Raw genomic sequence first — 24,688 nt, forward strand, 5'->3', positions numbered from 1 at the left:
CCACCTTGCTTGCGTGCAGATACAGCTGACTTGTAAAACTGACACATTAAGGCGTGAATTGGCCACTGACAGATCTCGTCAGGCTTAGTAAGTAAAGCTAGGAGTTAGGGTTACTTTTAGATTGCTAGTGTCATCTTCTGCCCTCCACCATCAACTACTGTTTTTAAAAGAATTCCTTTGGTATTTTGGAAAATAATTTCAGAAGCTGAGAAGGGACTTAACTTGCCTGGTGGGAGCTGAACTCCTTACCATCATCTGTACGTGCTGTCCTCTGGATTTTTAGGTAATTTTGTGACAGTATTTTGGTCTAGTTGACCACAAGGAAAATTCAGAACTTGAGCAGAGATAAAGCAGTTCCAGTGTCAGTTTCCCACAAACGGTTGTGTCAGCTCATGAACATGAATTATGATTCAGTAGGTGAGAGAAATTCAGAACTTCCTTGGTCTGGCATCAGATCTTCTAGTGATGTCACTGAGAAGTTTAATTAAAAACCAGGAGAAGTTTAATTGAAAACAAAGAGTCAAATCCCTATGCAGTAACTCACTCATTTGTTCGATACAGTGTTACCGTATTCAGTGTCATTCAGGGGAAAATAAATGTGGAAGATACCATGCCTTTTGCTGCTTTGTTTACAGTCCTTCCAACCATTTTCTGTTTCTGCTGCTTCTCCCTTTCCCAGCACCTTCAATGGCAACGCTCTGAACAAAGTCAGCGAACCATCAGCTCACTTCAGGGAGTAAGGCGTTTTATGTATAGGTGATACTTGATGTGATTACCTTATTTTTTTTAAAAAAAATCTCCAGCAAGCCACTTCACTCCTTTTATAACATCTTCACACATTGCTATTTTTAAGTCCTTTGCTCAGCAGATCAGACTGCTTTGCTATCTGCAAATCTTCTTCATATCTCTGCAGCTGAGACCAAAATCCTGCATTGGGTTCTGCTACTGGTCTGGCAGACTTCACAGTCTAGGAGAAAGGAGAGACACTGTAGGAGCGAGGGTGGGTATCGTGCAGATGGATTATTTTCCTCTTAGACTATTGAGAAGATTTACTTTGGCTTTGATTTGGCTACAGAATAATAAACAGATATTTTGGTGAGCTGACCTCACTCTGCACTTGCTAAGGCCTCCTGGCATGTGGTCCCTCTTATAGAACAGATTCGCGGGCAAGGCATGAAAAGGAGCTGTTGGATTTACGGGAAATGTGACTGTCTCACAAAGCGGGGTGGCATCGCCCACGTTTCAGATCGTGTGAAACTTGGTCACATACCTGCCCGCCTCTGTCTGGTACTGAGCAAAACAGTATTATCGAAATGAGAGACCTCAGTGGTACACCTACCGGGTGGGTGACGACTAAAAGACCGTAGAGCACGAGCCATATGTATTGCATGGGCATCCTAATAAAGTGGAGCTACTACTGCCCGTAGCCAGCTCATCCCCAGCTACGTAGCAGGCCTAACTGGTGATGTTTCTTTGCTGTGATAAAAGCAAATCCTGCAAAACAACTTTTGCACGGACCTGCATCCATTTCACTCATTTTCTTTGTGTCTCGTCTTTAACATCACTTACTGTGACTAGGCAAACCACAGGGAAAATGTTCACAAGCCAACCAACTTTGCAGATATGCTACCAGTCCTTACGGCCTATTTTGCATTCGTGGTGACACTCGTCCCAGAAACCTCACAGTGAAAGCTTATTTGTCCGAGTTGGGGGCGAAAAAAACTTACAAGGAAATTTTTATTCCAATATTGACTCTCTGTGTAACTGCTAATAAACAGGTGAGAGCAGCACAAGAATTCTATGAGCAATCATCATTACCCATAATAAGCAATGCATTTCTTACCCAGAAGCTGTCTAAACATAAAGCTGGGCGTAAGTACAATACCTCAAACGCGTCCTTGAGTGGCAGCTTTCGGTGTCTCATCAGATAAGCCGTGCAAATGGCAGCTGAGCGGCTGCGGCCGTTTTTACAGTAAACCAAGCACTTCCCACCGCTCTTCACAGCCTCTTCTATAGCATCGCTGCACTGCTCGAAGTACCGGTACAGGTCTTCGGCCGGGTCATCGAACACCGGGACCCGTATGCCCCGGACCCGCTGGAGCCTGGGGAACGGCTGCTGCCTGGTGACATTAACGCAGAAGGTGACTCCCTCTCGCGTGAGCAGGTCCTCGTTGCAGGCCGCCCTGGCATTGCTGATGAGCAGCGAGGCCGTGACCTTGCAGAGCTGGACCATCGGCCACCGAGGCCACCTTGTCACTGGCCCCAGTGCCGGGCTCCTGGCTGGCTGCTTCTGTGTGGCGGCCGGGCTGCGGCACGGGCTGGGGTGCCGGGGGATCGGGGTGCCGAGGGGATTGGGGTGCTTCGCCCAGCAGTGCGTAGGGAGCGCTGCCTGGCAGCCAGCTGGGCTGGGCTATATTTAGCCCCGCTGCACAGTCGTAAAGGCTTCAGGCAGGTCCTAGTGCCTGCGGGATCCTCAGAGCTGCCTTTAAAAAAAGCTAAAAACACTTTCAGAGCCCACAGATCATTTGCAAAACAATTGGATTTGTACCATCCCTGTCCCCACAGCAGCTCCTTACAAGAAGCCAACACCCCCATCTCCCTTGCAGGAAGGCTGCTGCTGCTGCTGCTGCTGCGGCTGCTTCTGCTGCTGCTGCTGCTGCTGCTGCGGCTGCTGCTGCTGCTGCTGCTGCTGCTGCAGCGCGAGGCAGTGCCGATGCAGCGATGCAACGTGGAGCTGATCACCTCCAGGTCACGCTGCTGCCCCTCACCCACAACAAACGCAACCTTTGCGTAGCCAGAAGATGATTTCCCGGACTAGCTAGGTACAGTACCACTAACCCTTCCAACCTTCAGTAGAACTGCCGGTGCGGTGCCAGGGCAGAGGGAGCGCAGGCAGGGGTCCAGCTGCGAGGGGCCGGTGGGGATGGGGCCAAGGGCCCAGCCGAGGCAACGCTGCAGCAGCCGGTGGCTGCAGGGCCGGAGGCAGGTACCAGCCACAGCTGGTGGGCTGAGCCTGGGGCTGAGCATCTCAAACAGTTTTCTCTCCGGTCACGATGCAAAAAAAGAGCCTGTGACAGGTATTTGCTGCTGGCACAAAGATGGACCTGGACTATCACAGCAGCAGGGCATGGACATCAGGGATGGTGTGAGACCCAGTGCCACAGCAAAGGCTCAGCTGTGAGGGATGAGGGTGAGCTTCTATTCCACCAGGGAGGGAGGGGAAGCCCACCTGCTGCACACCGGCCACCACTTGGTCAACAAGGGCCTGACGGAGAGGTGCCAGCTCTGGGGCCAAGGCAGACACTCCCCTGCATGAGCACAAGAGAGTTGTGTCTCCTGCGCCTCTGCTGCCCTTCTCTGCCCCACTGCTTCCTTCGCCCAGGGCTGGCAAAAGGCTCTTGCCAGCCCCAGGACGTTCAGGTCCCAGGAGCTGAAAAGGATAAAGCTCAGCAGGAGAGCATCGCCCTGATGCTGCCCGCCCCAGCAGTGTGAGGGGGCCCTTGGGTTTTCCTGCAGCCACAATTTGGGGGATTTTTTTTTTAGGCCCTCCCTGGCACCGACTGCCACCCAGCTCAGCGGTGTCACCGCACACCCCCACCGCCGGGCCATGCTGCTGCAGGTCAGGCGAGGAGCCTTTCTGCAGCCACCGCCTGGGATGTGCCCCATCGGCCGGGCACACACCAGCTCCCCGCACTGTGGAAAGGCACCAGCCACTGCCCAGCCTCCCTCCTCCCACCTGGGAGGTGGCAGAGCTGCTTCTTTCTTCTTCCTGCCCACATCAGTGGCCTTTCTTGGGCCCTTGCAGGGGTCCCTGCGTACCGGTGCATGGACATGCTCCCATTCAAACCTGGGTGCAAGGAGAAGGCACCAGCGTGATCCAAGGCAAGGCAGCCCCTTTGCAGCACACAGCACTCGTCAGAGCCATTTCGGCTGTGCTGAAGGCCATCGGTTTCCAAAGCAGAGCGCACTGCACCCCCAGGACGCCAGGGAATGGCATTGCCAAGCAAAGCAGCCCAGGCCATGGTGGAAGGGCAACGTTGCCTGAATTCCTCTGCGTGGCCCGTGAGTCCTGCCTGACGGCATGGCGGCGTGCCAGGGGTGCAGCTGACAGCCCCTCTCCCGTGGGTCCTGGCTGATGCCACACGTAGGCACAAGAGCAGCCAGGGAGGGTGCTGGGAGCAACTGCTCTGAAGGCGGCATTCCCAGCATCTGCCTGTGCAGGCAGGCCCAGCGCTGCCAGATCAGACCTGAGCCGCTGCCAGCGAGGTCAGCCGAGGGCTGTGGGCATGCACGTACCCTGGAAAGGTGATGATGATGACGGTGATGCAACTGGAGCAGGACAGGGAAGCTGCGGCTGTTGCACGAGGTATCACCAAGTCCAGCATCCCTGGGACCTCCAGCAGAGGAGCACAGGGCTGAGGGAGGCCATGCCGAGGAGGTGACCTCTTGCGCTGACCAAGGCAGCTGGCTGCCCGCTGCCACAAGATGACACTGCCTCTCTGAAACCATCACAAGTGCTGTGTGATCACCATTAGCCCACCCTTCTAACGAGCTGCCCAGCAAAGGTGTGATGCCACATCATAAACCACCCATCTTTTCTGTCAGGGCAGCAATAAGGATGCTTGAGCAGGGACTGGTTCTTGCTGACCTGAAAGCTCAGGCTTTGGGGCATCCCTGCTGTGGCTGAGGCACTGAGCACTGCAAGAGCTTGTGGGACTGGAGGTCAGGTCCCATCCAGCCCGAGGGGCTGCCCAGGTCCTGGCTGGCTGAAAGTGAGTGGTGCTGGCAGGAGCACTGCGGTGGGATCTCAGAGGGTGAGGAGCAGTGGAGGAAAAATGAAATTCTTACGCTCAGCAGAGCTTCTTCCAGGCTGCCCTCTGTCATCATTTCCAGAAAATCATGGTAGTATTTAATTTGCAGTCATGGGTCTTTAATGAGGGTCATGCCTATGTCCCTCAGGATGAGCACGCTGGTCTTTCCCTTCCCGATGCAGCAGAAGAAGAGGGACATGGTGTCCTGGATGTGCCCCACCGCTCTCTTCAAAGACATAAAAGTGGCCACAGCTATCTGAGTGTGCCACAGGGGCTCCAGAACTTCCCACCTGGAAAACCACAGAAGCGATGGGGTCCATTATTGCAGCTGCCCATCAGCAGGCTGTGATCGAGTGCTGGTGGTCCCAAGGCTCTTGGGTGATGCGTCACTACAGGTGACAGTTCTGAGCTGTGGCTGGAGCCAGCGGTGAAGGGCCCTGTTTCTCATCGAGCAGTTTTTAGGAGAGTTGGCTGTTGTACCCATTACACACAAAGGGTCCATTTTTGGACCCGCTCCACAGCAGGAGGTTTGCTTTGGAGATGTTTGAACTACTCTCCACCCTGGGGGTGGGATATGAGATGTTCAGTCACCCGGTCCATGCGGCGGGGGAGCCTGCACCCCCTGCAGTGGCCAGGGCAGCAAGGTTTTACCTGCAGGTCTTACCTGGCATGTATGCCTTGTCGTCTGTCAGGCAGGAGATGTCAGTGAGGTTCCTGGCTGGGGAGAAGACTGGTCCCTGCACAGTCAGGTCACCTTTCCCAGCCTGGTCTCCTGCAGGGGTGGTGTTGGGGGAGCGGAAGGTGGGCATCTGGACACCCTGCAAGCAGAGGAAATAGAAAGACGGAAGGGCTGGAGAGAAAGCACTGAAGATGCCCTGCCAGAGCTTTGGAGAGGAGCTGCCAAGCCCTCGCACTCACCATGAAAGCTGTGCTGGACCCAGGCAGAAGCACCCTCAGCCCCAGTGCATCCAAGAGGCTTCCAGAGACTGGGATACGGACCACATCTGTGCGGGACTTGGCCAGGAGCCCTGGCATGTGGTCCCTGCTTCCCAGGGAGGGGAAAAGTAACGACAGCCTCTGGCCCAGGAGCAATTCCTGAGCCCCCCCCAGGTCAGAGACGGGGTGGAGGGTAGGAGCCCACCTTGCGCAGCTGGAGCTGCTGTTGAGCATAGGCAGCCAGTGTCCCAGATGGCAGCTCCCGCTGGGAAGCAAGCGAAAGCCAGGCCATGATCTGCATCCACCAGCAGCAGCTCTTCAGCTCACCACCACTGGTGCTGTGGTGGCACAGGGAGGGTCACGGCTGCCCCCAGCCCAACTGGAGACATGCTGGAGAGCAGCACAGCGCCAGGACTCGCCCTCGTGATGCTTGGCTGCATGGGGAGATTGGTAGGGGTGTCCTGACACTGCGATGCAGTGACGGTGGGTTGTGGCCTGTGGACAGCCTTACCTTGGGTGGTGGTGGGCAGCACCATGAGTGCCGCAGCCCATGTCCCAGAAGTCCATCCTTGCTCATCTCCGGCTGGCGGGTGCTTCCCCATGGCAGGGGGCTGTGGAGAGCTCAGCCCTGCCCTGAGGGCCCCAGGGGCAGCCCCACAGAGCAGATGGGGCTGGGGTGCTGTGGGGTGGGGGGCTGATGCCGCTGGGGCCCCGTGTTGCTTTGGCAGGTCCTGACACCTGTCTGCCTGGGGGGATGCTCCACGTGTCCCCTGCGCTTTGCCTGGCCTGTGCTGTACCACATCTTCCAGGCCCCCACGGTGGGAGCCGGGTGCTGCTGCGGGGGTGGCAGTGCTGCCAGCCTCTGCCATGGGGAAGGCTGCATAAGCAGCCCAGCAATCCAGTCGAGCATCACTAGCATCTTCCCCAGCCTTCCCTGCCAGTGGGGGGGGCCGCCTGCAGCCCCCCTTCCTGCAGCAGCCCTGCAGTCCCCACGGGCGACCAGCTTGCTATGGGCCGTGTGGAAATCACTGGGAAGAATCTGTAAGTGGCAAGTAAAGGAAGGAGCAAGTTTGTTTAGGCTGTGGTTGCCTTAATTTGTACAGTTAAATTGCCATTGCATCATGACGAAGTGTTTTCCGCTGTCCCCTTTCTTCACCTGAAGCGTAGGGCTGATGCCCCGGGCAGCGGGAGATGCGGCACAGCCTGTTGGAGGGACTCGCTCTCCTCCCCGTGTCTCAGCTGCTGGTGTGGGGGGGCCTGGCCACTGCCTTTGCTGCTGCCGGGCTGCGCTCCGTGGTTTCGGTGGGCAGCGCAGCCTCTTCCCCCCTTTCGCCACCCCCCTGGCAGCTCTGCCCCCCCGCCCGCCCCGCGCTCCATCCCTCGCCCCCGGTGCCAGCAGCGGTGGCCAGGCGCTGCCGTGTGCCCCCCCAGGGTGGGGAGGCTTCCAGTGCCGAGGGGCACCGAGCCGGGCTGAGCCGGCTGCTCCGTGCGAGCCCCTCTGCCCTGTGTCCCGCGCCAGCTCCCCATCACCTCCTCAGGGGTGTTCCTGCTGGGCACCGTCACCTCTCACCAGCAGAAAAACGGCTTTCGCTGCTTTGTTTTCCTCCCTGAGCACTTGCTATTTGCTTCTGTGTGTCAGTGCAGCCCAAACATCTGTTTAGAGGGCTTACCCCGCCGCAAGACAACGGCTAAGGGCAGAGCGCCGCTGCCTTCGCAAGGCGCCGCTTGCGCTGGGTGTCCCCTCACGCCTGCTTGTTACCCAAACCGTGATTATTTTGCGTGGCATCACGAACCCTCCACCGATCCGTATGGGCAGCTCACGCTGGGATTTGCCAGACACGCCTGCTGGGACTTAATGGGCTCACCAGCCCCCGGCAGCTCGCCCCAGCACCGAGCTGGGAGGGCCCCAGTGCCACCAGCCCGCAGCAGCATTGTCACACCGGCACCACCAAACATCACTGCCTCGCTAGGAGGCTATGGATGCTTACGAGCCGCCTGCCTGCAGCCGACTTGAGGACGGTCCTTCTTGCCCGAAAGGTTGTCCCCTCCCACCGCCTGCCCTGTCCCTGTCCCCGCGCAGAGGGACCAGGCGCAGCGCAATTAGCGGTACGTGCACGCTTAACGATCAGCTAAACGCAAACGCCATCTCCCGGCAGCCAAGCCAGTCGCCTGTTCTGCGAGAGGACGGTCAAACGCATCGCCCGGCTAGAAAAGGTGTGATGCTTCAGTCCGCATTTTGCTGGGGGGGGGGGGGGGGTGTTCAGGCCTTGGTGCCGCTGCCGGTGGGGGCACGGGTGGGAACGGCTGGCACGAGCAGCCCCGGCTACGCTGGCTCTCGCCCGTCCTCTCGCCACGCACCGCTGGAACTGCCCCCATCGCCTCGGCCAGCTCAGCCCTCACACCCCCACGCCTTCCCCACGCACGTTCTTAGCGGGGAACCTGCAAACACACGGCGTTCAGCAGCATCGCAAACCCACAGCAGTGTTTTCCAACGGCTTTAATACACGCACAGCTCCAAGTGGCCATTATTTAAGATCACAATTAGACACAGAGGAGGCAAAGGAGGTGACTGACCAGTCTGCAAACAAGTTCTAGGAGGTGGCCAAAATTTCTACACTTGTCTGTATTTATAGAGAAGCGGGCATGTGGTGCCAATAGCTGTAACTGCAGGACAGGAAAATAAAGAAATGCCTACTCACTCAAGGGTATCACTCAATTTATTACATTTAAGTGATACTTGCTTCCAGGCAGTTAAGATGGCTTTTAGCAGTTTCCAATTACCCAGCCTGTGTCAGACACTTCATGAGCAGCTTTTCAGCGCATCACCTTGACTCCTGCATTCCCCTGCTGCGGTGGCCAGGGCAGGGCTGCAGCACAAACCTTTCTGCAGCATCACTTCAGCCTCCAGCATGTGCTCGGGATCAAACATCCACGTCACCGCCACGGCCCAGCGGTCTGCTCCACACGCTGTTAACCCTGCCAGCGGCTGCACTACTACAAGACCACAGTAAATAATCAGCACAACACTTATTAATGACAAATACCGAGGATACTTCTGATTCCTTGTACGATCATGCCATGACTTTTTGGGCATCTGTATGAGGACGAGAACATTCAGCATACTTGCTTTGCTGACTCAACTCCGGTTCAACTTGTTTCCACGCACATCACAGCCATGCAACCTGTTCCTCCAGGCTGCACGGGGCTGAACACAGGCAAACCGCTATCACCAACACTGGCATCGGCCCATTACAAACCCTGGGGCTGAAAGCATCATTTTATACCTCGGGACTCCTGACCTGGCCTGCATCTGTGCTTTAACAAGGAAAAAGAAAGAAAACTCCAAACTCAGCTTAAATGCAGAAGAAATAAAACTGCCCTGTAAATACAGATTTAAGTCTCCAGCCTTTTTATTTATACAAGGATTCAAAGAACATATTTCAACTTTAGATAAACAGTGCAAGAGAGTTACAAGTACCTTGGTAACAGAAAGAAATAGATAACTGTCCAGCTATGCCAATAAGTGAAATAATTCTTACTCCTGCAAATAGAAATGCATCTGTTTAAAGCAGAGGTGGACTTTAGATATTTTGCTATACCTTAGCCCCTACCAAGCCCACCGGAAAACAACAGGCAGTTTGTCATTTGTAAATGATAAGTAGCTGCACTCTCAAAGCCTTTTGAGACCCTCGCCCTTAGTTAAAACATACACATTATGGCACAAAAGAGCAGGCTGAAAGACAGAGACACTTGGAAATCCACTATTTCTGGTTCTCCCCTTTCCAGGGACAGGGGTCCTTGCCAATATTTTTTCCCAGACCACCACCCCACTCTGCATCCCTGTGAAGTTCAAGGCCTTTTCAAACCAGACCACCAGGAACCACCACCTTGGTAACACGGAGGCAAACATTCCTCCCCAGCCACCCCCCTCCCAGAGCTCCCCACTCGCGTACCCGGCCCAGGGCAGCCCTCCATCCGCCTCTGCCACGGGGCTGGGCACGTCTGTCCCCTTTCTGAGCGGGCAGTGGCCCAGGAAATGTCATTTATAAGCGCTGAAAGGCCCCAGGCTCTGTGCCAGCCCGAGCATGGGCTCAGGGCTGGCCTGGACCTGGGGTGGCTTCAGCTTGTTGAGCCCTGCCAGCGGCTGTCCAGCCACTGGGTTAATCGCGGGTTGCTTTAGGGGGGCTGTAGTTTAGAGCGACACGAGCCGATACCCTGGGGGGACCTGGCCAGTTTGGCTCCCCGGTGGAAGGTGACATGGCCGAGCACAGCCCTGAGCCACCCGTGGAAGGTGGCATGGCCACGCGCAGCCCTGAGCCACCCGGTGGTAGCGGGTCAGGGGAACCACCTCAGCGCGATGAAGAGAACAGAAAAAAATGAATAACCAGGAACCGACAAAAAGCAGCAGCACAGGCTGACCGTGTGAAAAGGCATACGAAATAAACTCAAGTGGACCTGGGGCTGAGGCGGGAGGAAGCGTCAGCTCCAACATCTTGGGATTCCTGGGAAAGAGGGGGCAGAGCCCCCGGCACTGCCCTCGCCCGCCCGCGCAGCCTGTGGACGCTGATGCTGGTCCAGCCCCCAACTCGGTGCCAGGAGGGCTGGAGCGGTCACCCCTGGGGCCCAGAGGGACACCGAAGTGGGAGCTCAACCCCAGCCAAGGGGGGAGGCATCACCAAGGGCTTCTACTGTATTCTTGAGGCTTTGCCTTATTAAAAAAAACCCTGGACTATCAGGTTTTATTATGGTAACGGGATCAATAATTGGGGCTATTAAATTGTTAAAAAATTAATTGGACAATGAATAAATTCTTGGCTTCATATTTAAGGTGTGCTCCCCTTGGGGCCTGTGAGAAGGTTCTGAGGGTGACAGGCTGACAGCAAATGCTAACTGCACAGGAATGGAAATGACAAGGACTTTCCGTTCAGTCTCCCATTCTGCAAAGCAAAACATTGACCTCAGCATCCATGTGTTAAAACTCCAATCCAACCATTTTTTTTGAAGAAGGTACGATGTTTTAATGTCCCCTCCCCCTGTTCTTTTGCTTTGGACATAAAGTTTCTGCAGACTGGTTGTGGGGATTTCTGTAACTGAAGGCTACATTCGTATTGGCAACTCTGGGTTAAAAAAAAAAAGAAAAAAGACAGGAACCCTTTAGAGCAGTAAAAGTAGTATGGAACTTGCCGTATTTCTAGAAGTAAATAAATCTGTATAAATCCATGACCTGTATTTGTCCACTCCTGGGTTCTGATGGGTCTAGATGGATCCTTCAGCCAATGTCCAGCATCCTGACCTTCGTTTCTGAAACCCTACCAGATTAGATCAGTTTTAACCTTACAAGAAGGTGAGTACAAGGCAGAAAGGATACCAGGTCAGTAACATTAGTCGCTGTGACTTGGAGAAGCCAGTCAAAGTTGGCCTAAAATCTCTGCCTAGTCTGAGGCACCGTCAGCATCGTTACCTGGCCCCAAGTGGGACCCCTGCCCCAGGGAGGGCAGGTGACAAGCTCCTCCCTGCCCGCCTGTACCAGTTCTCAGCGTTACCTTGCTCATGTTCTCATCTTCCCTTAAATTGCACATTCTAGAAACTGCTAATGTTAAATTTATTTTTTTTCCCCTTTCTTTGAAAAGCCAAACCCCAACCCCATAATGTTTGCTCAGCCCAAAGACACATCTCCTCTAGCAGGAGAGGAAATGCTCCGACATTCGCTGTGCAGACCAGTAAGGCAGAGAGATGCGCCTCTGCCCTCCCTCTCGCCCGCAGCACAAACACATCTGAAACTCAAACCCAGCCCTGTACAAACGAAGCCCAAGCGCTGGGCATGCTCTTGGCCCAACCAGGCACGGTGGCTGCGCTGTATCTATAACATCTGCTAAACCTACGCTCCAGCCGATGCTTGCCGTACCTGCCAGGTACAGAAGCCTCCTGGAAGCCCTGAAGCACACAGCCCTATAAGCACAGACACTCCTACAGCTACATGAGGGTATTTATATCTGTCGCTGACCACCCCCAGTCTCAAAACTCAGTACGGAGCCCACCCCACCAAGCGTTTCGGGGTCAGGGCAGCCACCCGTGTGACCCAGAGGCTGGTGTGTGGTGGGACGGGGCAGCAGAGGCTGAGCCTGGCCCTTCCCTGAGCCAAACCAGAGCTGCTGGCGGGTGCCTGACCCACCGTCTCACCCCATCCCCGCAGCCGTTAGGGAAGGCGCATCAGAGGGTAGGGAAGGGACATGGAAAGTGGGGATTCACTTAAAAACCTACAATGCAACAGGAACAAACACCAGAAGAAAAATAAAAATCCCAAACGAAACGTGTCCCATCCTCACATCCCCCTGGTAGATGCTACCTTGAGTCCATCTCCTGGGTGGGGACAGTGCCCAGGGCTAACGGCCACCAGCCCTGCTCTGCCCCAGGGCAGCTGCCCCGGGGGCGCTGCCATACGTGCCAGCTGTGAGCTCTCACAACCAGCTGCAATGCTCCAGTTAGTAAAAAGTCCCTGGTCTTTCTTATTTACCAAAAAAAAAAGGGATTCCCACCCACAGCTGGGGCCAAAGGAGGAGGAGGCAGCACAACTGTCTGTCAAGTGGAGAATCCCACTGTGCATATTTTCATCTCTCTGTTACCTACGACGGTACTGCACTGCAGGTAGAAATTGGACCATTATTACTTGGGTAAAAAATGGCTTTCCAACTAGCATGCAAAGAAAAAATACCCCAACCCCCAACCCTTAACACTCATTCCCAGTCACTTAGATGTAGGAGACCTACATTTCAAATTGTCGTCAGCTACAAGCTCTAGTCAAGAAACCCACTTGTGACCTTTCCAAAGAAAAAGGGAGTTCTGCATTTTTGGGTCCAACAGCCACTGCCAAACCGTTTCAGTTCAACCCACCGAACCTGCTCACGCTCCTACGCACGCCGCTGGAAGCGAAGGGCCATCTCTCTCTGCCTGGGAAGTACAGAGGAAAAACCCGAAAGAGCCCCTGAATGCAGCACTTGAGCAGCGCTGACGCTCTCGGTCTCTCCGCGGTACGACGTGGCGTTGCTCTCGGCACCGTCCTGCTTTCGGCAGCTGTATGGGAAGCAGCGCTCTGGCCAGCGGCTGGGAAACAGGATCAGGGCAATTGCATATTCCATGGGGGCAGCAGAAGAGCTGCCCTCGGAGGGGCCAGCCGGGTTCCCCCCGGCAGCCTCTGCAAAGGCTCGTTTCAGCCCCGAGAGCCAGTTTGTGGCAATAACAAAAGTAAAACAATGAGGTACGGAAAGAAGGGCCCAGCACTGGGGAAAAGACCAAGAAAGAAGAAAACAGCTGCTCGAGCACTGCCAGAAATAGCAAACAACTGAAACCTTTTTCTCCTCCCTCTATTTTTTTTTTTTTTTTTTTTTTTTTTTTGCCAAGGTGAATTAAATATGTCCTTTGGTTGGTTGGTTGGTTGGTTGGTTGGTTTTGGCAAAGTGAAGCCCTCGGCCGCAGTCTCTTTCCTGGCTGTGCTAGTGAGTTACCGCCACAAGTGCTGCACGGCGATGAAAGCCACCGAGAGGAGGAGGAGGAAGGCAGAGGGCAAAGATCTGCTGCTGGCTCCATTGATGCCGTGTCCAGACTGCTTAGGAATAGCGTGCGTTTCTGGCTGCCTGGTGCTGGGGCTCTTAGAAAGTCTCTTGCCACAGACGTCATCAGGACAGCTGTCGCCACTCCCGGAGCCACTCATGTCGTCACCTGCACAGAGACAAACGTGGGGTGAGCCCCGACTGCCTTCCCTATGGTGGGTGCCATCCCTGCCTTCCCCTTGCTGCCACCCAGGGAGTTCTGGCCACCAGCCCTGCCCTGGCCACCTCCTCCTCTCTGCGCCCCCCCCCTACGGGATGCAAGCCCACACCTGATCTCCAGCTGACGTTAAGTGCCCCCGGCAGCCAAAAGCCAGGCCACCACGATCCCTCTGCCACCAGGGCCCAGCTGCGGGGGCTGCACGGAGACCCATGCAGGCTGCCAGGGCTGCTCAGCCTCTCCCGCCTGCTGCGGACCTCTCCGGTCCTGCTAAACTCACTTGCGTCTTGGAAATCCACGTCGTTCCCAATGTTAGCGTTGCCCAGCCGGTTTGTCATGATCTTCAGCTGCATGATTTGCTGGCGAATGGTCATATCTGGCTTGGTGATGTCCACCTCCACCTCCGGGTTGTTAATCTGATTAGCTAAGCCGTCCCCCATCACCTCGGGCAGGTAACTGCGAAGGAAGGTGTTAGGTTTAGATGTCTCCCCCCAGCCAAGCTCACCTCTCCCTGTTACACCAGTGACCATCCAGCCTCTCTGAACTGCAGAGAAGCTGCAGGCAGTGGCGCTGGCTTGTCCAACAGCCTCCGCGTGCTGACGTTTGCTGCAAGGCAGTCAGCTCTGTGGATGGCCAAGCCATGCTGCTGTGGCCAGACCCCACCAGTCCCCTGGAGGTCGCCCTGAAGCCAGCTCAGCTTGCAGGAGGTGGCTGGTGGCCTTGCAGCATCACTGTCCTGGCATGGGGAGAGGTTTCCTGCAGGACAGGCTCTGTGTGGGGCTGAGGGGTTGCTCTCAGGCCGGTACCCACACAGCCACAGCGGCGCTCCCCATGGAAAAGCTCTGCCCATATGGGAGGCTGCAAACACCTCCATCCCTGCCCCAGTTGAATGCTGTGGGGAGTGACACCTGGGACGACTGAATCCCCCCAGCCCCGTACAACGAGACGGGCCCCCAGGGAAGCTTCAGTCAACCGGGGGCTGTCAAGCAGCGAACAGAGCCGCGCTGCTCCTCTCGAGTGCCCCGGCCCATCTGCTCCTGCACAGCTGCGGCACTGCAGTAACGACGTGAAATATGGAACAACCGAAGGCACCGGCTCCAGGCTGGCAGAGATCAGCCCAGCAGGAGAAAGGAGGTGCAGGGCCAGCAGCTGCCCATCTCCCCTCACAGCCACCCTTTAGCTGCCAGCCACGGGTGGGAGGTGTTTCTGCAGCCACTTGATGTCACCCAGGTGCCTCCTCTCATGAGGGAACAGCATTTCAGGGCAGGTATGGACAGAAAGATGCGTAGGCAACTCTCAGCAACAGCTCTGGAGTTTGGGAGGTAAATCCAGCCCATTTGCCTTCTGAGTGCACGTGGCAGTGCAAAACTGCTTCATTAGTACAAAACTACACAGTTATTTCATGGTTAGTGCATTTCAGTGCTTAACCCTCCACCACATAGCAAAATAACAGGCTTGACACTCCCAAGCACCAGTTTTTCAGGAAACACAGCATTTCTGTGGACAGGGACAGACCTTTTGGCTCAGTCTGGACAAGTGGGGTTGGCTGAGATGATGGCTAAGTGCCTTTTATCAAAACCTCCCTCCCCCACCCTGGAACAGTGCTATCCTGGCACCTTGACCTTCTCCATACCTGCCCTTGCTCATCCCATTCCAACACTTGTCATCCGCCACTGAGCTGGCCATTACTTTTTTGCTGCACAGGCTGCTGGGCAGGGTGATCCAGTAAGTCTTGAGAGCTGTCAGATTCCCTTTGGCATCTAAAACCTGTAAACAAAGAGGATGCTCAGGGCCAGGAGAGCTCTGGGGCACTCTGAGGCTGCGGAAAGCACAAAGATTTTTCCTATTTTTTTTGTTTTACCATCACAAATTCTGTTTTTATGCAGACAGGGATATATAATCCCCTAAAGACCAGCCTTCAACCCAAGCACTCAAGGCTGAAGGTGACATGCTAGAGCATGTTCTGGTACCGTAAGATTAACCAGGAGAAGATCATCTTCTGGGCCACGAGGACAATACTGAGAAGCAGCCTTGGTGGGAGCCAGCAGGGCTTTACTAGGGTGGGACAGGCAGGTGTCTGTGGGCGAGGAGCCTCTGAAATGTGGGACCACGGCAGATCCTGCAGCTCATCGTTCACGGAATCCAAAATCTCCATGGAGGAGGACCTCTGGCCCCAATATCCAGGCTGGACTGCCCGAGGCTGAATGACACCAATGGCAAGGAGCCTTTTCAGGTAAGATGGGCACCAAACCCCTGATAAAGTGGTTATCAGCAACCTAGACCCTGACCCTGTGCCAAGGCAGGATCAGATCTGCTTAGGTCATGCCAGTACTTGCCGATCTGACCTTCTTCAGACTCGCCAGCAAAGGCGATTCAGCAGCCTGGGGGTGGTGTGACCCGACCAGCAAGACCCAGTGCTGCGCTGGCTGGGCTCCCAGGGCTCCTGGCACACCAGCAGGACCCAGTGCTGTGCTGGCCGGGCTCCCAGGCTCCTGGCACACCGGCAGGGAGGGACCTTTGGAGGCAAACTCACCAGCATCTCCAGTGCTTGTGCAGAGGATTTTGCTTCTAATGCGACCTTCCCCCGCCTTTTCTTGTCCTCGCTGCTGGAGCCTTTTGTACTGATTTTGGGATTTCCACAGCCTTGGAAAACCTGAAAAACAAACCAAACTCTCTATCCTATCTTTTGATATTATTTCTTTAATTAATTAGCACTCCACAGTTATGTTGTTTTTTTTCTTCTTAAGTATGTTTATCTTTCCTACCTGCAAAATCTCTGAGATTCTGGCTTAAGTTTTTGGTCAGGTTATTCTTGTGCCAGAATGTGTTTTCAGCACACTGTAGCTGGCTTTGGTTACCGCTATCAAGCAAAATGTTCAGCAATAACACAAAATTAGCACATGTTTTTAGATGAGTCACCAATGTTGCTATTAAATTATTTCTAGCAATTTTACCTGTTCCTATTATGACTGAAAAATAAAATTCTGTGAAGAACAAGATGGGAGTTGCTCACGCTCATTACACCAGTGGTGGGGGATTCAACATGGCAAAGCATGTGAGCTTTGCTGATTCAGACAGCAGAGCGGGGGCTACTCGGCACCCACACTGCACGTGAATGCCCGCTCTGACCAGGGGAGTGCGAAGACGGCAGGTGTGTCACAGTCCGTCAGGTTGGATTTTCATTTCAGGGGCAAATGAGGAAGCCAAACTGATTTACCTCCTAACTCTGGGTACCTCCTGCCATCCTAATTACCCATCCAGGAGCGCTCTGTAGCCAAAGGAGAGCAGAAGCCCTCTGAGGGTACAGATCCTCAGACTTTGCCTCTAGGAGGAGACGAGGTGTGCCCTGGAAGTGCTGTTTCTCCTGGTCTCTGCATGACCAGTCCAGGCGACCACCCCTCTGCAGCAGATAGCCAGTGCTCAGGCAGCGGAGCCTCACCAGGGCTGGTGGAAGGAGTGCTTGGACAGCCGGACTGAACGAAGTGCCAAAGGTCAGGGGGCCTCTGCACTGTCAGTTTGAGTCAGGAAACATCAGCCTTTACAAAGCAAGCCATCTGATTTGAAAAGATGGCTCCAAGCTTCTTGTGGTTACCAGGGCGCTGTCAGAAGCTATCGATAAATTCAACTTTGCATGGTGTCCCCTTAAAGCGGAGAAGTCAAGACCTCAGACAGGAGCACTGCTGACGCAGCTCGTGCCAGCTGCTGAATGCTTTTGCTACTGGATTCTGACAGCCATCAGCAAAGTCCTGAGGTAGACAAGAGTCCCCTTGGTGACAGTGGGTTTCATTGGTGTGGCTGCGGGACATTCAGCCTAGAAAGCCCCCTCCTGGGGTGCACTGTCCTGCTGACCAGATGGATCTGACTGGGGCAGTTCAGCACCAAGCCGATTTGTTCAACTGTCTCCTTTGGTCCGTGCAAAAAGCCCCACCTTGAAAACTGCACGTAGAGGACTTTCATTTTGGTTTTACCAAAACAAAATCAATTCATTTTCACTGCTGTATCTTTCTTATTGGCCTGTTGCTGTCGTTAGCAGGAGACAACTCTTTCAGGAGGTAAAAGCCCTGGGAGGTGTGCAGGACAGCGGCTCTGGTAGCAGCTCCAGCACAGCATGGTGTCAAGGTGATCTTCTTGCCAGCCCAAGGGCTATAGGTGAGCAACGCCCATTACTGATGGAAAGAACACGTGTCCTGCAGACTCCCGCATGGTAAGACCAAATCGACATTTGCAGCCTCTGACAGCTCCTGCTGCCTGAAATCCATCAGCGAGCCACAGGGAGCGAGGGGGGTTGCGAGGAGGCAGGGAGAGTGCTCAGCAGTGCAGTGAACCCATGACTGAAGGTGTCACTGGATCCAAGGGCCACTTCTGGCTCGTCTCACAAATGGCAGACAGCTGGCAATGTTTGAAGCCCCCAGCTGCAGCCTGAGCCTGCTGCCCTTGGCCCCGAGAGAGGTCCCTGTCACGGTCAAAACCAGAGCTTAGAGCTGCAGTGATTTGCAGCTCCTGATCTCTGCTACCAGTGCCACCAGCAAAGACTGCCGCATCCATCTGGTCACCAGATCATATGGAGAAGCTTATCAAATATGTTTGGTTGCTCCAATTGAACACCAATTAGCCTATTTACTCCTTTTCATTTTAGCAGATTTACTATATGCCCCTCAGAAACACCTTTATTTGCAGATGATGCCATGTTTTCCCACATCATGGGCTTGCTTTTATGTGGACAACTTCAGTCTCACCTAACAAGGGAAGAAAGAATACGGCCTTTCATGTCACAGAAGAAACCTAAACGAGTACTTGGATGCATGCTGCTGTTAGCGCTTTGACATGTAGCCAGTGAATTCCTGCTTGGCTAAGCAATACTTCTGGCCCTTCCCTTCTCCAAGACCCAGTTAGGACCTGCCCGGCTCCTTTCATCTGCATCTCTGCCCCAGCTGCGGGATAGCTGCAGGACTGGGGGAATGTCTGGGCAAAAAGCAGAAGCCCTGGAGGGCTGTTTTTGTTCCCAAAGCTTCTCTTACCTGCAGCTACAGAGGTGGCTGTGGTTATGTGGATAAATACACTAAAAATAAAGACCAATAGAAGACAGCTTCATAATATGCTTCCTGGAAGGCAGGTGAGCATCAGGAGAGCCTGTTTTATACTCTCCAGATGGACTGCCAGATTGCAACTCTGTCCCCCAGATAAAACCTGATAGCCCAGTGTTTCCTGGGCAAGGCAGGTTAAAGCAGCTGCCTCCTGTCACTAGGGACTGTGCACTTTCTGTAAATGCCTCAGCTCAGCCAAAATACTTGGGGACCCTTCAGACACAAAGGCACCTGACAGCAAATGGCACCACGCCTCCCACAGCCACTGCATGTGCAGTCCCACCTTGTGTGTCTGCTCCTGAAGGCGGCTGGCTGGATGTGGCAGGGAGGAATATTTGGAAACACTTGAGAAGGTTTTTGCCTGTGTAAGATGGGTGGTCTCATATCATTAAAAGAGTGGGCATTTGATCTCTTTCATCCTTCATTTCCTTTAGTTCAGTTGCACAGTGAGCACAAAAAACGTTTGGTCCTGGCAGTTCCACGTGGTGTATCCTCAAGCCAGGCCCAGGCACACACTCTTACCTTGGCTGTGATCGAGTCTTTGTTTTCCTGCAAGTTAGAAATAGCTTCAGCGATCCTCATGTGAATGGTCCCTATTACAGTATCTACGTTGTACGGTCCGTCAATCCGGTCAGCCACTACGACCAGGGAATCTAGCGAAACAAGACAGAGACATCGCTCATCAGACTCTGTGCAAGCCAAGTTAAAGATCACGCTCACGGTGGGTGGGATAAGCTGTTGGTCCCTCGGCAGGCTCGTGGGGAGACATCCCTCCATTTTCACTACTGCCCAAGTGCACGCTCATTCTCCCTCTGGCATGGGAGAGCTGTCCCTTCCCAGCACGTAAGTAAAGCCACCTTCAGTGGCAGGCGAACAGAGGTCACCTCTGGCAAATGGCAAATGCAACCTGTATTCACACAAAGTGACCAACACTTCCCGGGGTGCTACAGAAAGGAAAAACAAAAAATTGGGGAAAAAATGTTAAGTAACGCATAGCGGTGCTTGGCCCTAATCCTGCTACTCACTGCACTGCAGCCAGCAGAAAGTGGGAGAACTGGGCTCAATAAAGTGCCACAGGTACTGGATGTGGGCAAGAGCTTCTAGGGCAGTGAAGGCCTGAGGAAAGCGGTAATGCTGCTCACCATCACTTCTGGAAGGACAACGTGTGACCAGTCAGGGAAATACCAGGTTATAAAGGCAGAGAACCAGACCGAAACGCCCACAATTAAACCGATACACAGGACAGGGAGTGACTGAGGAGTGCCTCTTGCTCTCAGTTCCTCTTATCTTGGAAAGCTCTGACGTCCATGTGCTCCTCCCTGGCCTGGAAGCTCCTGCCTTGATGGTTGGGGCTGTGCTTGGCTTATAAAAGAATTACCCACCTCTGCCTGCCTCCAGAGGTGATTCTCAACACTCCAGCTGGGTCTGAAGCAAGGACAGCCTATATGCTCGCAGGGCTCGGGGCACTCGGGTATGCCACCGCAGAGGAACACTGACATCCTTGGTGTTCAGCAATATTTAAACAGGATCTCAGGGTGGGGCCAAAACTGGGTTTGCACTTCTAAAATGGGATCTTAACCAGGTCTGACGTTGCCAGTCAAAAATTATAATACTGAAAGTCACTGCTATGCTGCTACTGCCTCAAGTTTCCTACCACTTGTGCTTTAGTAGCCTGAAGGCCAGCTCATGTATAAGCTTCATCAGCATTGAGGGAGTTGGCATTTACGTGTGACCTCAGATGGCTCCGGTGTAGTCTGCGTCCCCCAGGGCACAACAGAAACCTCCTGGCAGGACAAGGGACCAGTCAGAGCACTGGGGTGGCCCATGCTCATCTGGAACAGAAAGTGCTTCGTGTTCCTGTGGCCCCGTCACATGGAAGAAAAGTGACATGGCTTCATGTTCGTTCTTCTCTACGCAGTGTCAAGTCCCAGGGTTTAGGTTGGAGATCTGTCCCATTCATAAACTGAGTTATTCATTAGGAGTCATTAATTCTTCTGTCCTAAATCCTGATACCTCAACCTATCAGCCTGGCAGGAGACTGTCACAGCAGATGCTGTGATGTTACAGAAAAGTTTATTCAGTATGAGTTTGTACTGCCAACATTATTCGTGAGCAATGAAACCACCAAGTGACTTATACCTGGCAGTTCAACAGAGTCTCAGTAAAACACGTCCTTCAACCTACACCATCCCACAGCGTGTAGGTCACCTGCAACACTGCTGTAAAGGACTGACGCTTATCTTTGAGCCACACAGCAAATTTCCTTTGAACCGGAGTCCAGCCAGCTGGGACACAACCACAGCCAACAGCCATTTCAAACCTGTGTGGGAAGTGTTCAGTCCGTTGTCTTGGCAAGCCAGCAGGACTCAGCAGAAAGACCCCAAAGGACTTCCACAAGGTCTAGGTGAGGTTTGTGTAGAAAAACGAGGCCCATGGTGGATGTAATGTGTTAATAACAAAGGTCTGATCCTGAGCCCACTGCTGTCAATTTGAAAGTGTACGCAACCCTTGCAAGTATGTTCTCTCTGCTGTTACATGATTGATGTTCAGAGCCTGACAGCTCTCCGAGAATGACCAGGTCAAGCAAAGACTAGATGATGGACAGCACAAACCCACAGAAGATACCAGATCATGCCCACAGGGCTCACAGTCTGAAAACAGGTCCAGCCTGTGGGGAGCGAGGGCGATAGTCAAACAACTGGGGGGGCTCAAGCCTCAGCCAGTCTGGAGCATGGATCGCAAAATACTCTTTGCTCAGGTCTATAATATAGGATTTAACAACATGCAAAGTCACAGCTTGGACACATCACATATTTTTTTCAGCACTTAAAAAAAAAGAAAAAAAGGTTTTGTTGGTTAGCTTGTGCAAGAATGGAAGCAAGGGCCACAGTCCCCAAGTTAATGTGCTCTTCTCCTGCAACACAATCCTATGGCAGCGCTGATTCCTAAAGCTAAACGTGCCATACAAAGGGGTAATGTTTTTTTGTATTCTGGGAAATAGCATCTCCTGCAACATTAAAGAGCTTGCAGTTTAACTCTGCTGCCACTCAGGGGTTGCAGCGTCACCTTTGAGACTGTATTTTCCAGACAATTTCAGCTTGCAGAGGCACTAATGTTGAGATACAGACATTTAAATCAAAGGCTGCACGCCAAAATTACTGATAAATTATGTTCAAACCACTTAGTATAAAAATCTCCCTTAATTTGACCTGCCCTAATTTGTCAAACTGAAAGAGTCACTCTGTGTTTAGCGTAACAAAATCCTCTTCAGCTACACAGAAGGGCCTGGAGAAGGGTGAAGAATGGACAATGCTGGTGAACTGTTACCTTTGACTCTGTGTTTTGCTCCAGTCCTTGATCAAACTGTGACCTCTGACACTAAAATGTACAACTGCAATTTGAACAAACTCCTATTTCCTCCTAGTCATCACCCCTTGACAATGCCTCTTGGGGAAGAGGGAGCCAGAATAAGTGCAAAATGCACCCGGAATTGCCTCCCTGTCAATCACGGGGAGCTGTAGGCTGACCTCTGTGAGACTGGCAGTCACCCTGCCAGGAAAGCAGTGACAGGTACCGGTTGGCTTGCTCTGGTCAGAAAGGCTGAAGCACCATCAAAATCCTGGTGTAAACCCTTGGGGAAGGGACTATTCCCACTCCCTGCTTTAGCAGCAGCCTCTCAAGTTGCTGTCATGGGGAGCACTTCCAATTAGCTGCAGTCCATTGCCACTTGGTTTGTTAGCGCCCGGAGCGGGGCGGGCAGCTGGCCAACACACCTGACCCAGCAAGTGCTCCGGCCTCTGCGTGAGTGGTTCCCTATTTATTTTGCAATGTCCCTTGAGAGGCAGATGACACTCCTTGAACTGCATCGGGGTCTTTATTGTGAACACCCCCACATGTCAACCCTGAGCCACCCTGTTGGGCTGCAGCTGGCTAGTGAGCTGGCAGTCTTGCTGGCCAGGCAGTGGGTGCCAAGGCAAGGGAAAAGGCCAAGCCTGAAGCTCGTCTTGTCTGGCGCTTGCCTCCCGTGAGCCCAGACGAACATCAAGGCTCCCTCTGGTCTCAGATCACTCCAGGTATAAACTCCAGGTATAAACCTGAGACAGAAAGAGGAGCTGGCTGGCTGATGATGCTCTGTGGGCACAAGGAACAGCGAGAGCTTCACCGCTGCAACCAACCCTCCCTGATGGACAGCAGCTGGGGAGAGGACGTGTGCTGTAACATAGACACTGTTTTCTAAACACAGATCCTCACCAGCCTTAAACCGTGTCCATTAGCACCACAAACCACTCTCAGCAGTAGTTCACGTTTTAACCAGGAGCCACAGGCTCTGGAAAACCAGCTGAATGACACCTGAGGTTGTCTTAGGAGGGATGCCTGGGTCTGATCAGGCAATGCAGAATTTCCTGCAGAAATGCCAGGTTGAAGTTCTCCAGCTTGTGTTGCACCGGAGATCTGGCCACACCATCACAATGGCATTTCTGGCTTTAAACTCAGCAAAACGGACACCTCTGCACACATACCACCCACTTTAAAATAACCATCATCTTAGCTGAGTAACACAACAAAAATGAAATGAGCTCATTTCTTATTTAAAATACAAGTCCCATTCTTCCATTCCTGGCGATGCCTGTGACCTCCCCCTCCCCAGGTATTTAAGACACCTCTTTCCATTCAGAAGTATGTGATTCACAGCCCTTTGCTTTCCACCCATGGAAACAGTTTATGGCTTTGTGTCTCCAGATTGCCTCCTAAGGAGGGCAGCAAGTCCTTCTCCCGCTCTCACAAGTGCTCTGGCGCGGATAAGGTGGCGGCTCTGACAGCGTACAGGTGGCAGGATCCGTCCCTAAGCTTCAGCACTTGGGAGGGAAGGAAGGACTACTTGAATGCAAAATGGGGGCAACCCCAAATGAGCACAGGCAAGATGAAAACTCTTTAAGCCCTTGTTAGCCAGCCCAGCAGTGTGTTTTCTAATGGTATTAAAGCCCAGCAAAACTTCCTGCAATAGCTTCTAGGCATCAGATCACAGAGAACCCATAGTGTAAAATAGCCTCCAACAGTCCTTTCTTTACTCACCAAACACTGTCTCAGAGAGCTCAAAAAATGCCACGAGGGGCAGCTGCGCTGTAGGAGAGAAAGGCTGTCTTACCCATCAGGTACTTCCACTCGGTGTTGAGGTCTGCTTGGTTGGCCAGGCAGCCCTTCACGACGTTCAGGCAGTAGTTGTTGCACGGCTTCACGCTGGACATGCCCCGGCAGTGCGGGCAGTACATCAGCTTCATGATGGCGCGAGTGCACTCGTGGCTGAGGGAGACCTGGGGGTGACAGATCGGAGTCAGGCACACGGCTGGTCGGGGGGCAGGCGCACCAGCTCCCCCCGTCCCTGGGGTGAAGGAGCTTGGCGTGATCTGAAAGGTGGCACTGCTCCCCAGGGGCACAGCCCTGGGAAGGCTGCTTCCCTCTCACTGCCTCTGCTTCTCCCCACCCTTCCTCAGGTTTTACTCCTGTTGGAAGGACAGGACCCCCGAGGCAGCTGCTAGTTTCTCGGGCTGTGTTTGAAGCCAGGGTTCTGGGAAAAGCCCGTATGTGAGCATCATCCTCTTTCCAGCCAGGTCTGGTGGCCACAAGGACAGTGCAGGTTGCCCACTGGCTGTAATTGTGACCCGACTAATGGTGCACGTGTGGCCCTGGAGCCTCTGCAATCAGTGCCACCGCCATGCCCTTTCTGCAGGAAGGGTTTGTTGTCACTGCCTGGCAGATGCAGATGTCCCCCCACAAACTGCATCTCTGGCTTCCTGGGGGGATGCACAGCAGTGGCCTGGACACGGCAAGTTCTCAGCTGGCATCTTTGGAAAGGAGAATGGTGTTGGGAAAAGACTTTAACAATTCCAAAAGTATGGGCAATTGAGAGCACTCGACACTGGGAAGTGATTGCTCTCTGAGAGTACTTCAGGAGCCGCAGGCAGCCGGTGAAGTGGGCCAACACATGCCGTGCCAGCAGCTCACAGGCACCGCACCTGCAGCCGATGCTTTACAGAGGTGACTCCGGAGGTGGCTTTGCCACCTTTAATTAAACCACTCTGGCCCCAGAAGCAC

The 24,688-nt window shown here is 53.6% G+C and overlaps 2 protein-coding genes across 3 annotated transcripts in view; both read right to left on the reverse strand.

Annotated features, from left to right (window-relative positions):
- Window positions 1-792: 792 nt before the first annotated feature.
- On the reverse strand, window positions 793-7,129 carry DUSP28 (dual specificity phosphatase 28). Its single transcript, XM_055723808.1, has 5 exons — window positions 5,730-7,129; window positions 5,476-5,629; window positions 4,849-5,372; window positions 1,886-4,394; window positions 793-967 (listed from the first exon to the last, which is right to left on the reverse strand). Exons 4-5 carry the CDS (start codon window positions 2,231-2,233, stop codon window positions 833-835), a joined length of 483 nt encoding a protein of 160 aa, XP_055579783.1. The 5' UTR covers window positions 2,234-4,394; window positions 4,849-5,372; window positions 5,476-5,629; window positions 5,730-7,129; the 3' UTR covers window positions 793-832.
- A 2,010-nt stretch (window positions 7,130-9,139) lies between these two features.
- The window catches only part of GPC1 (glypican 1), a 222,283-nt gene continuing 206,734 nt past the window's right edge, over window positions 9,140-24,688 (reverse strand). For both annotated transcript variants that reach the window (XM_014281931.3, XM_055723820.1), the window contains exons 4-9: window positions 23,742-23,907; window positions 19,118-19,248; window positions 16,045-16,164; window positions 15,145-15,278; window positions 13,792-13,967; window positions 9,140-13,463 (exon numbers count right to left, since the gene is read on the reverse strand). In XM_014281931.3, the coding sequence (XP_014137406.1) occupies window positions 13,246-13,463; window positions 13,792-13,967; window positions 15,145-15,278; window positions 16,045-16,164; window positions 19,118-19,248; window positions 23,742-23,907 (945 nt within the window). In that variant the 3' untranslated portion in view covers window positions 9,140-13,245. The remainder of the gene's footprint in view (window positions 13,464-13,791; window positions 13,968-15,144; window positions 15,279-16,044; window positions 16,165-19,117; window positions 19,249-23,741; window positions 23,908-24,688) is intronic.

Source organism: Falco cherrug, chromosome 11, assembly GCF_023634085.1.
Source record: "Falco cherrug isolate bFalChe1 chromosome 11, bFalChe1.pri, whole genome shotgun sequence".
Taxonomy (NCBI): Eukaryota; Metazoa; Chordata; class Aves; order Falconiformes; family Falconidae; genus Falco; species Falco cherrug.